The 12,261-nt window shown below is 43.2% G+C and overlaps 1 protein-coding gene across 1 annotated transcript; it reads right to left on the bottom strand.

Annotated features, from left to right (window-relative positions):
• Positions 1-944: 944 nt before the first annotated feature.
• On the bottom strand, positions 945-10,174 carry LOC123054661 (disease resistance protein RGA2). Its single transcript, XM_044478471.1, has 8 exons — positions 9,441-10,174; positions 4,803-9,351; positions 4,544-4,655; positions 3,780-4,111; positions 3,540-3,657; positions 3,243-3,349; positions 3,058-3,141; positions 945-2,945 (listed from the first exon to the last, which is right to left on the bottom strand). The coding sequence occupies exon 2, from the start codon at positions 9,338-9,340 to the stop codon at positions 4,814-4,816; it is 4,527 nt and encodes a 1,508-aa protein (XP_044334406.1). The 5' UTR covers positions 9,341-9,351; positions 9,441-10,174; the 3' UTR covers positions 945-2,945; positions 3,058-3,141; positions 3,243-3,349; positions 3,540-3,657; positions 3,780-4,111; positions 4,544-4,655; positions 4,803-4,813.
• Between the last annotated feature and the right edge of the window lie 2,087 nt (positions 10,175-12,261).

Here is a 12,261-nt window from a genome sequence, read left to right as displayed (position 1 = left end):
CAAAAATTAAACTACCAGTGGAGACAAATTCTGGTAGAGCAGGCGTTCATGTGAAAACTGAAAAGATAGAGCAACTGAGTGGTACTAGTAGAAGGGTTGACCAGTGGCTGCAAACAAGTGTAGCGATGGCCCCAACCAACGGATACGATGGAACTTAACAAATCGCTGCCAGCTAAGAACCCGATGGCGCGAGCGAAATAGGGAAACGAAGACTCAGCTTCAATTATCGCACCCAAGTCTAGTTTTTCTGGACGGAGAAGGCACGTGAGCATTCCGGTTCCAACGCCTTGAGCCGCGGCATCGCTTCAGATCTCGCGCCAAGAGCCGTAGTAGTTTAGTGACAGTGGCGGCGTCGGCGTCGGTAGCACGGGCGCGTAGACAGAGGAAGCAGAGCAGACGTACATCGCGAAACTGAAAACGGGAGACACGGCTCGGATCTAGTGCGTGGTTAGTAGAGTTTGCTCGTTTGAGATGTTCCCCTGTACTGTACTCCCTCCGTTCTTAAATATAAGTCTTTGTAGACATTTTAAATGAAATATAATATACGGATGCATGTAGACATTTCAAATGAAATTTAGTACTCATTTTGCTCTGTATGTAGTCACCTGTTGAAATATCTAGAAAGACTTATATTTGGGAACGGAGGGAGTACTTGTTTATTAGTGGGCCCAAAAACAAACCCAAATCTCACCGGATCATACCTGGGTAAGACAAGCACACTCATCATACCCAGTGCTTGTGCACTCGAATCTTGTTTGTGTTGTAAACAGAAATCGCAGGAATTTCTTTTCCTCAGAAAAGAAAAACAACATGGCAACAATGATTGGTTCAGATTGCCAGTTGGGTATCAAAAGGCAGCCACGAAGATTCTGCAGTGAACCATTACAGTGTCTTTATTTGTTTATGCATTAGCACAGGCAACCAAAAATTGGAACCCAAGCATAGGTTCAGATATGAAGATACTATTGCAAACAACTGCACTTCATTACACTGAATATACATGTCCACGCTGAGAAAACAAATGAAATTTTTTGTCCTGTTTTCATACCACCCATCGAAACCTACTACAAACTGAAGCTGCAAGGAAAGTAGTACTAGGTGTGAAAAAACCATTCTCACTTCCTTATAGCATTATCAGGAAGAAAGTGGCTACAAAGAGAAACAAAAGGTATACATGATTCATCTCAGGCCTCTCCCTTTCTGGGTCTTCCCATGAGAAAAGAGGAGAGTCTCCAATCGCGGCCAGATGATTTAGGCTCCTGATTCAACTTGCCTCCGTGCTTGTGAAATACCTGAAAGCTTAGCATAGCTAGATTGCAAACAAGTGTTCATGTGCAAACAATTATTGAAACCCTCATGAACTTCGGGTCGAGGCACTTCCTGCAAACTTATAAAAGTAGCAAGCTAGCGATTGAGCACACTTAAATAACTACTCTTATTCATTGCCAGTAGGGAATAGATTTCAATTTTTGAGAGTAACCAGCATCGACAATATAGCTATAAAAGTTTTTGAACACTAATCACTTGGTTGTTTGACTTCAATGTCAAGAACAAAAGGAAACATGAGTAGCCAACAATTTTATTCCTTTGTGAATCTTCCAAGAGCAGGTATCTAGTGAAATTACCTCGTCATGATCTGGAATTACTCTCGTCACATAATTATATAGTCCTCACTGGCCAGTAGCCCAAGTATTCCCTATCTACTTTATATTTGTGGAAAGCTTATCTGGAGCTTGGTAAGGTAATTAAAAAAATAGCAAATCTGAATCTAGATTGTAAAGCTAAATAAGAGTTCAACTCCAGTACAAAGAAGTCTTTAGTTCCAGTCATTGAAAGAAGTAGTATCAGGGTATGTGGGAGGGAATGGACTCACACCAAAGAAATGATTTGAGAGGCCTATGCAATGTAAGGTGATCCCGGGATGTGAGTGATGTTCCCGTTATCGATATGCATAGATAGTAGTTTGATTAATCTGCACATGAATATGGAAGCGCTGCTGGCTATTTTGTCCTGCTTGAGAATGAACCCTTTGATCTTTTGCATGGTGCTCATCTCGCTTTTTCTTTATTTCTTTTTTTTTCATTTGTATCTAAGAGAGGAACCAATGCTGATGAATATAGCTCTTCATAATAATGAATTTTGCAGGGTTGATGGCAATAAAGCCCTTTAGAGTCTTCTCGAACTTTGATGACTGTGCTCATGGAATAATCAACTACTATGGAATTCCCGGTGCAAAGTGATGTACTATATAGGCAGGTATGGTGTGAACAAATGGAAGGCAATGGTTCAATTTCCGGGATTTGTATATGTACACCGGCAATGTTCATGATATCCTTATGAAGGAATGCAATGCCGAGTGAAGAGGCTGGAAAGTGTAAAGTTACGCGAAGAGAATGACTGGCTTTGAAAGAATTCAGACTAGAGGAACATCAAACTTAACAATACGCACTAAAAATATTCAAATTGCGAATAATCAAGGCTCTGGAATCTGCTCTATTTTTGGCATTGGTGGGATGGGAAAAAAATACTCCAAATCAAGAAGAGAATAAAATCACCTTCACCATACTCAACTCAGCAGGTTCTATGAGTAAAAATTAGCAAGCTCAAGTCTTTTTGCCCTATCAATGTTCATCAATCACCTAGTAACAAGTGTTCTCTACCTTTACAACTATATCTACCTGAAAACTCTCTTGTGTTATTTAATTCAACATGGCAATGAATTCAGAGATTATGAGCGTGCTAAAAAGCTAGACTGCCGACATATCAAGAAAGCAACAAGTTCTCTAACCTTGGTCTCATGAGGTAATAAGAGTTTGACAATTCCACTTTGAATACAACCTATCATAGCTAAAGCGATCGTGAATTTCAGCAGGGGGGTTTACTAACCTTTGCACAGATCTGCTACTACTTAATTGTTGAATTCCAGACCTGTCCACAGGCCACATCTATCAAGCAACCAAGAAGCTTAGTTTAGTCTAAAAGTTTGGAACTTAAGATAAATACACGAGTAACCTTTTAGACTTTTATATGTGTGCGAATAGGCAACATTGGGCATACCAATTAATGACAGCTTGAGATCTCGGCTGGCTTTAGGCAACACGTAAGCACTGTGATGGTATGAAGGGTATTCTTGTAAAGGTCCTGTAATTAACAAAATTTCATTAAGCAACAACAAATTATGACGAATGCAAGAACAACTTGCATCGGTATCAATGTAATACCGAACTGAAAAAATTGCAAACCTTATATTCAGTAGCAAATCAGCAATATATATTCCAGCATTACGATCCTCACAGCCAAACAAGCTAAGTACACCAGCCAGTCTTGTTGAGTGACGATCAAAATGTAACTGCAAATAAAATGTTGAATGCATGATAAATTTCGTCCATGAAGGAAGAGAAGGAAATTCTCAAATAGCGTTAACTGAGGGCCACGTTGGTTTTCTTGATATTTCACAGTTCAAGAGAAAACATCTAGGTATAAGTAATATGGTCGAAAAAAATAAGTAATATGGTTGGAGGAGTTTAACCCGTACTTACCAGATTTGTGTACTATGTACAGTAAGAAGATACAACACAAGATCCTCATGTGCAGACTTTGTATGGACGGGGTGGATTCAACAAGGCTAAAAAGTGTACAACTCCCAAGACAGAGAACCTGTAAAGTAGATCAAAACATAGTGTGTTCAGATTTTGCAGTAATGAGGTAAATCAGATGCAAAATATGATTTGATGATGTTGGACATTGGGATGAGGGCAGATAGCGAAGGTTTTTTTTACCTTGGATCAGTCTAGTACTCTAGTATGATTTTCAGGATGGTTCCTGATTAACTCCTGTCCTAGCTCCTCGATGATGCAACATGGTGCTTAGTTCTCGTAAGTCAAAGCCAAAACAAGCACTGAGAGCATCGCTGTTGTACAACCTATCAATGTTGTTCCATGGTAACACTGTTTTCACCGCTCAAATGGTCCTTTGTCAAAAATGCCGTGTTCTGAAACTGCTGCTCTTTGCAAAATCCCTGCATCCAGTGCTCCTCTGAACTAACACTGAAGTACAGATTTCATGTTCAACCTTGCATGACTCTGTCTGTCGACTTGATGAACAAGGAAACCTGCAGCAAAAAACAAATGGTGAATCTGAGGGAACAAAGAACTATTCCTGAGCTATGCCAAAAAGGAAACAAGATAAGTTTTGAGAATAATTAAAATTCCCCATGATCTCTGGACAGATACAAATAGATATAGTATCCTCAGATCAGGCTAACAAGGTTAATTTTGCACAGACGCAAAAACATTCTCACTTTTGTGTATTATTCTGCTAGGAGCACACTCTCAGTATTTGGTGTACTGACCAATTTACATAAGCATAATGGTAACAATTTTCCAGTTGAATAGAAGGCCCTCCAATTGTTAGTCACATACTTGTATATTAATAAAAAAACATGCGCTCAAGAGCAGTGATTTAAACTAATAGAACTCGGAGCAATTTCTATCAGACAGATAACTGTAAGCACATACTTTTCAGACAATTCGCGGGCACTTACCATATTATGTACATGAAGAAAATACCACACGGAACCCTCATGCGCCACTGTCCATGTATGGAGAGAATTCCACAAGGGTAGAAGAATGCACAACTCCCAGCAGAGAGACCAGCTGCATGGTTGATGGAAACAAACAATGTTCAGAATAAGAGGTGGGCCAAACCGAAAGAAAAAAATTAGTTGGCATCTGTTGGATCAGGAAAAAGCAAGGGTAATGGTGGAAATCGGGAATAAGTACGAGCAAGGAAGTGTCTGTTACCTTGGATTGGTCTATAGTATGATTTTCGGAATGGTTCCCATCAACCGCCTGCACTGCTTTGTTAGCTCCTCGTTGTCGCACCTGTTGACATCTAATTCTCGCAGTGAACTCGGGAGGCCGCCATTGGGCAGCGACCGGAGGGCTGGACACCACCAGATCCATAATCTCTTGAGGTTGGTCAGCTTGTTTAGGCCTGCAGGGAGGTGCTCGAGCTTGTCGCAACCCCAAAACCAGAGTTCCTGGAGCGAGGTGAGGCGTTGAAAGGCCTCCTCCTGCTCCTTTGTGAAGCGCGTCGTCTCATGGTTCCCAATAAAGTCCAACGATGTGAGGGAGGAAGAGAGGAGGCTACAGAGGACGGGCGCATCGAGTAAGCCCTCGATGTCATCTGTTTCGAGATTCTGCAGTTTGGATTCTGTCATCCCCCGCATGGGATTGGGATCCCACCCACCAAAGAAATTGGGGCTTCCTTTGACTTTTAAATTGCTGAGCTGGCCCCGAGTAAGGAGAGGCAACAGGCCCTCGCATCTTAAATCCTCTCCGCAACGATATATTTCTAATCGGGTAAGAGAGGTGAGGTTTGAAAGGGACTCCATCGTCTGCACGCCCTTCACGGACGAAAGTTGCAGGTCTAGCAGCGTGGGAGGGAAAGGGTGGTAAAAAGAACAATCTTCTAACCAAAGGGTAGTTATGGCTTGGAGGGCACTGAGGGAATGAACAACCGCACCACCTATTTTGATGACCAACGTCTGCAGAGAGTTGGAGAGATGTGCAGGGAGGAGCAACAGCCCATCATCATCCACCGTGTTTGCCTCCTCCTTCTCCACCTCTGCTATTTCTTGCTGCTCATCTTTTGCTTGTGTTTCATCAATTGTAACATCTGAAGAGGTTGACGATGATACTACTGGTGATGTTGTTTGCTGCAAATCCACCCCCACAGCAAACTGTGTTATGTTTTCACAACGATACACTTGCAATTTGGATAGCTTTGGGAGGTGAGACAAGAACTGCGTCAATTCCTTTCCACTAGAATCAGAAACCCAGATTTTAATGTCCTCAACAGGATGCTGCCATTCGCCACCACTCTGAACTTCTGATGCCACCACCCCATGATTTGAAGACCATGCCCACAATTTCTTCAATGAGGTTAGCATTATAAAATACTTCAGCTCCAAAGGTGGGCAATTTTTTATCTTCAACTCCTGAATTTCTGTAAGTTGACTGAATAGTAACACCTGATCTAAGTTATGCAGACCATCCTGTGCGTTAACTTCCAATTCTACTCCAGAAGATGATTTTGAGTAGACCAACTTCTTCACTAGTTTTGATCCCACATCACTTATCTTGACAGAGCACAAAGATTGGGTCCAAGGAATAGGAGGCAGTAGCAACACTTCAGGGCAGTTTTCTATCTTAAGCTTTTGTAGTTTGGGAAACCAATCTATGTTCCAGTCTTGTTTCAGTGGGTAAACAATGTGGCTTGAAAATGGCAGCTCTGAGAGTTTAGGGCAATCTGTGATAATCAGTACTTGCAAATGAGGTAAGAAATGAGTGGGCTGTGGTACCCATTTTTCAAAATTTTCTAATCCAGTGAGTGTAATCTTCCTTACTAACTTGCAAAAGCTTTGCTCTAGATCAAACTCCTTTATTGTGGAAATATTCGACAATACTAGCTCACGAAGATTCCACATCTTCCCAAATGAAGGAAAAATATCCCAAGAAACAGAGAAGAGAGAGAGAGATTGTAGAGCCTGAACAACCAGGTTATCACGCAGCCATGTTGGACAAGAAGGGCCACGGTGTCCTGTAATTCTCAGCTCCTGAAGATTTCTATGTGGTTGAAGGCTCTCAAGAACCACTACTTCCGCGCCAGGCTCACTATTAGGTCGCTCACTATCCCAATCTAGTGTTAATTTGTGCAAGTAGTCTTTCTGTATTAGTTTTGCTTCAACCGCTTCTTCTTTCGTGTGTATCTTCTCAAGGTTATAAATGCCAACTTCCCTTAGCTCGGTCAGATGCTCTAGTTGATTTATTTCAAACCCTTCGTTTTCCTTATTGACGGCAAAAGCCCTTAACTCTTGTAAGAGTTTTAGTTTCCCCACATTATAAATACCTGAAAGAAGCTCATCATGGTGGGCAAGAAAATGGCATAATTTTGCAAGGTTACTCATGTCTCTAGGTAACAGAAAAGAAGCATCCCATTTTTGTAGATCCAAAATCTTCAAATGATAAAATCTAGATAAAGTCATTGGTAAATGCATATGGCTCATAGAAGTACCTAGCTTTAGGTATCGTAGGTGCAGAAGTGATGAAAAGTTACGCAACATGGATTCCAAGGGGTATGATAATGTGGGCAAACAAAGAACACGGAGAGCATTTGCTTCCATGAACAAATCACCCAAAATGTTGACAGAACTTTTGTCTCCTCCTCCAAATATAATTAATGTTTGCAAGTTCTCAACCTTCAGTTTTGTCTTAAGTTTCCCCAACTCACTCTTAAATTTTTCATCAGTTATCCCGTTACTATCATCTGGACCATCTATCACGATCGACAAGTGACGGATAGATGGCCGAATTTCTATTGATCTCACATTAGAGTGATGCAAACTAAGATATTCATGAGATGCAACCTTTAAAGCTAAATCATGCAACAGATCATGGATGATATAATATGGATGCCCGTCAGTTTCATCTTTTTTGAAAAATCCACTGTTCACCAAATCATTTAGATTGTCCAGACCTACATCTTCAATTGTTTTATTTCGACCACCAGGATGTAAAATATCTAGTCCTATCCAGAAATGAATGAGTTCTTCACTGTGAAACTTGTAATCTTCAGGAAACAAAGCACAACTGGAAAAACATTGTCGCAGATGATAAGGTAGATAATCATAGCTAAGTTTCAGTGCAGGCAAAATGTCACCCTCACCGGTCTGCATTTCCCATTCTCTACTTTCTAGGACTCTTGTCCAATGATGCACATCAAGGTGGTTCCTCAATAATCTACCTACGGTTTTTGCTGCAAGAGGGGACCCCTTTAACTTTTCTGCTATCTTATCTCCAATATTAAGCAAGCCATCATGATCTTTTTGTGATTGCTCATCTCCAAATATGCATGCTCGGAAAAATTTCCTAAACTCACCGTGTTCTAAACCCTCCAGATCTATTGAATTATCAGTTGTTTTAACAATTTCTGCTACAGCTGGAAACCGAGTTGTAACTAGAATTACGTTACCCTTTGCCTGTCCTTTTGTGAGTGGTACTAAAAGCCTTTCCCAGTCTGCAGATTCACACTTCCATATATCATCTAATATAAGCAAAAGGCTTTTAGAATTTAATCTTTGTTCAATCAGCTCTTCTGCTCTACCCTTTTTTTCACCTTCCACACTAGGTATAGCTTTTTCAATCTCTTCAATTAGCTTATTAACAATGAAATTCTGGGACACACATATCCAGATCTTGATCTGAAAATGTGTTTTCACTTCTTGGCTGTTATATATGTGTTGTATAAGAGTTGTCTTCCCTATGCCACCCGGACCAACAATTGGCAAGATAGTTAGGTTCTCGCCACTATATTTATCATGAGTGATAATATCTATGATTCTCTTCTTCGCAGGGTCCCTCCCGTACAATGTTGATTCTATAATGTCAGAGGTGGTGGTGGGAGGACTCTTGGGAATGTCTGTGGTGGTAGTATGATTAGAACCCAACAACTCAAGATTAAGAATAACTGTTACCTTTGCACATAAGGGCTGCAGTTGCTCTACAATATGCTTCATTCTTGTAGATAAATCCACCCTATCAAACTCTAATTTTCGTGCTTCCTTCACATGCTTTTGCTGTGGTGCCTTGCGTATGCAGGCACCACAAAGGACTGACTTGCCAGAAACATCATCATGAACGGGTGGGAAGGATGAGCAAGGGAAGAGTTTACCGACAGTACGCACGGTGTTGAGAGCACCAGAAGCAAGCTTGCGAATGCATCCGCTGGCCTCCCCATCAGCTTGGTCTGTGTTTGGGACCAATGGGGTATTGCCACTTGCAGTTCTCCCGGCACATGGCCAAGTGCAGCACTGAACTTGCTGCCTTGTATCTTCTTCCGATCTCAGCTCCCCGGGATGACGAGGGTTAGCAGCAGCACACGAGCGTGCAGAGCACCCAAGCAGTTTGCCAACAGCTTTGGCGGTGTGGTGAGCGTGGAGGAAGAGGTTGCATACACAACCCTTGGCATGTTCATCAGCAGCCTCCGAGGTGCGGTAGAGACCGTCCTGGATGCGGAAGTAATCCAGCTCATCCAGCACGTCCTCGGCCCCGTACGCTAGCTGCCGCAGCTTTTGCAGCAGCTCGTTCAGGGCCGGGTTGTCGATCTCCCTGCCACGGGTGTTGTTCAGCATCCCCTGCACGTACAAGAGCTCCATCTTGAGTGCGTCGACGTTGGGGCCGAGATCCTTGCTAGCAGCCCAAGCCTCCAGGAAGCCATCTGAGACGGGGCCCAGTGCCTTGCCTACCACCCACCACGCCGCACTGACGGCAACGTCCATCGGCCCTCACGCTGCAAACCATTAGCAGAAGCAGTTAGTCCCAAGTTATGCTGATATCACGTGGTGCTGCTAGAGTAACTAGAAAGAAAGATTTACTCACCGGTATGAAGTATGAACTCCCTCGCCGTGAAGGCAGGCGATGTGATGAGACGGAGGGAGCAATGCCGGAGAGGGTGTTTGCTGTGCAAACTGCAGAGAGATGTGTAGGAGTGACAGAGAAATGCAGGACGAGGGGGATATAAAGATGTGAGTAGCGTCGAGTGAATTCATTTGAGTGGTTGGGATCAATAAAATAATCCCTGCCAATTAACTAAGCACTCAGTGATGCGGTCTCAAATAAAATTAAGACTTGGGTTCAGACCTCGCACTGGCTCTCCTAGCTAATTTTTGTGCCAGTGGGGATCATGGGAAGTAACTAATCGCTGGGGTCCCTCGGCTGGCCCTGCCTCCTTTTGGAAGTTAATTTCTTGAGTTGCTACTTTGTGTTAATTGTCATGCAGCCAAATTAGCGAGAAGGACATGGAACCTTGTGCTAGTGTTGTATAAACAATGATGTTCCTCCCTAGCTGTGTTACTCTGATTCAGGGGAAGTTACTACTGTTATTCTTCTCTTGTTAGTTGTTACTAGAACAACATGGAACCTTGTCCTAGTGCCGTATTAACAATGACGTTACTCTGTAGATCATTGTTTGTACAACTATTTAGGGGGCTTCAGTATATGAATGGCACCAGTGGCAACAACATAGAGCTGAAGGAGGACTAGCTAGAAGAAAGATGCGAGGGGAGGAAAGTGTGGAGATGCAACGGAGCGGGCTGGGTGCAGTGAGAGACTAGCAGGTAGCACACTGATGAGTTGTGGAGTAGAGGGGAAATAAATGGAGAGAAGCAAGCAGCGCCTCTAATTAACAAGTCAAGAAAGAGTGAAGTCTCCTCCTCCGCGGATTGGATCAAGTTGAAGTTGCATGATGATATGTGAATCATTGCTCGGGCGGACCCATGAGGAATAGTGCAGCATGTGTTCCATGCATAACTGGCCCCGTTCCCAGCCATGCTCTGACCTTAATGGAGATGACATGTTCCTCTCCTTTAATCCTGCGGTAAATTTCTGGCCTACCTCACAGGTAGTATCCAAGGAAAATAGTACTGAGAAGATGCTCAAGTGGGTGCTACCAGTTAAAGCGTCATCAGTGCTTGTGCCCCGTGGTGTGATGAGATGCCAACTATTGCTCGTCCCCACCCCACTGCATGTGCGTCATTGTGCAGTGAACCTCTTTCCAGCTGTACGTCCTGAACCCTCATGGCACAAGTGCATGAACCTTGTCACATTACCTGATCAATGGAGTATTAATTGGATGAGCCAACCTTGAATGGCAACAAGCAGACCTCAACCAAATCAGCCTACTCCCACTTACTTCATCCATATCACAAACTGGCTGGCACAATGAGCACGACGATGCAAAGTGTTCCACAAACACTGAAACAGATTATCTAGAAAAGCAGACTGCATCATCAACTGAACTCACATGAGATTAGCTCACAAATCATAATGAATCGACCTTATTCATCAAGAACACTTATGGAAGGGTCAGGTCCTCCAGCTGATTACCGCTGAATGATCTTCAGGGTGAGATTTTAGACACAGCATAATGGTGGCAGTGCAGCTGAAACCCTTCACATGAGTCTTTAATAGCACTTCAAAAAAGCTTTGCTGAAAGCATGTCCTTCGACACTTTACCGAAGCTTTGCTCAAGTCAAAATTCAAGTACTCAGCACTGTCATTTTCCCCAACTAAAGCTACAGCCAAGTGCAAACTCAGTTTGCTTATCCCTTTGTTTGTCCCCTTTATCGTGTCTATGTTCATGCTCCGCGACGAAATTTGCCAGTCTCTAGAAAAGTTGCCAAATGTTGGCTGGTTTTGCCAAAAAATGGCAATGCCTTGGCATCTGACGGCCGAAGGAATGCCGGAAAGATAGAAAGATTACCATATCACGCGAGCCAAAAGCAAAGATTTAGCTCGCCGGGTAGTAAACAAGTTGCTGGAACGGACCACCATTTCATGTCTGGCCCTCTCCAGCTGTGCTGCTGACTCACCTTAAATATCACACTGATTGATCACATGTCTCTCTGCTTTTATCTTGGGATGGACCCTGCATCTCCTGCCTCCCTAGTGGTTTCTCAGGACAGTCGCTCATCATAAGTATCCAACAACCATAGTACGACCGAGGTGATGACCAAAGCATTAGCGTCGCCTGTGGGAAATGCATGAACCTTGTGGCCTGTGGGAAATGCATGGACCTTGTCACAGGACCTGATCAACAGATTGGCTGATTTCAGTGAATGGTGTGGTGTGTGCCGACGTTCAGTAGGCTTCAAGAGCTGAACCAAATCATCCCTCCTTACCTGGACCAAGTCACAACCATGGTGCCACTGCAACCAGATGCGATCATTTCCCCGGTGTCTTTGAGGCTAAGGCAGAAACCCTGTTCAAGAACGCTGGACCCTGGGCTGATTTACAGGGATCATAAAATGCACTGCTTTGCCAACGTTGGGCCCAACTGGAGCAAGAGCAACAAGGCCAACAATTCTACTGCACAGGATTGAAGGGCAGGTCGTCCAGCCGGTTAGCGCTGAATGGTCTTCAGGGTAACATATTGAATCCATTCTGAGATTTTAGGCACAAAGGTGCCAGCCAGTGAAGCTGAAACCATTTCATGTATGTGTTTAACACTTCAGAGAAGCTTGCTGAAACATGTCCTGTGACACTTGAAAGAAGCTTGCGGGGGTGAAATTCAAGTAAACTCAGCACTGTGCTGGTGAATTTTTTTCCTTCCAGATGGAGCAGCAGCTGAATGCAAATTGAGATTCTTATCCCTTCAGTGCTTTTGTTTTCTACCTTTATTGTTCTGCAGAGGACTAGCAAG

This window comes from Triticum aestivum, chromosome 2D, assembly GCF_018294505.1.
Source record: "Triticum aestivum cultivar Chinese Spring chromosome 2D, IWGSC CS RefSeq v2.1, whole genome shotgun sequence".
Taxonomy (NCBI): Eukaryota; Viridiplantae; Streptophyta; class Magnoliopsida; order Poales; family Poaceae; genus Triticum; species Triticum aestivum.
Note: the sequence above shows the minus strand (reverse complement) of the source record. Positions and strands in the feature narration are given on the sequence as shown.

Excerpts from the sequence above, each read along its gene's own strand:
- LOC123054661 (XM_044478471.1), bottom strand. The coding sequence starts at position 9,340 with ATGGACGTTGCCGTCAGTGCGGCGTGGTGGGTGGTAGGCAAGGCACTG.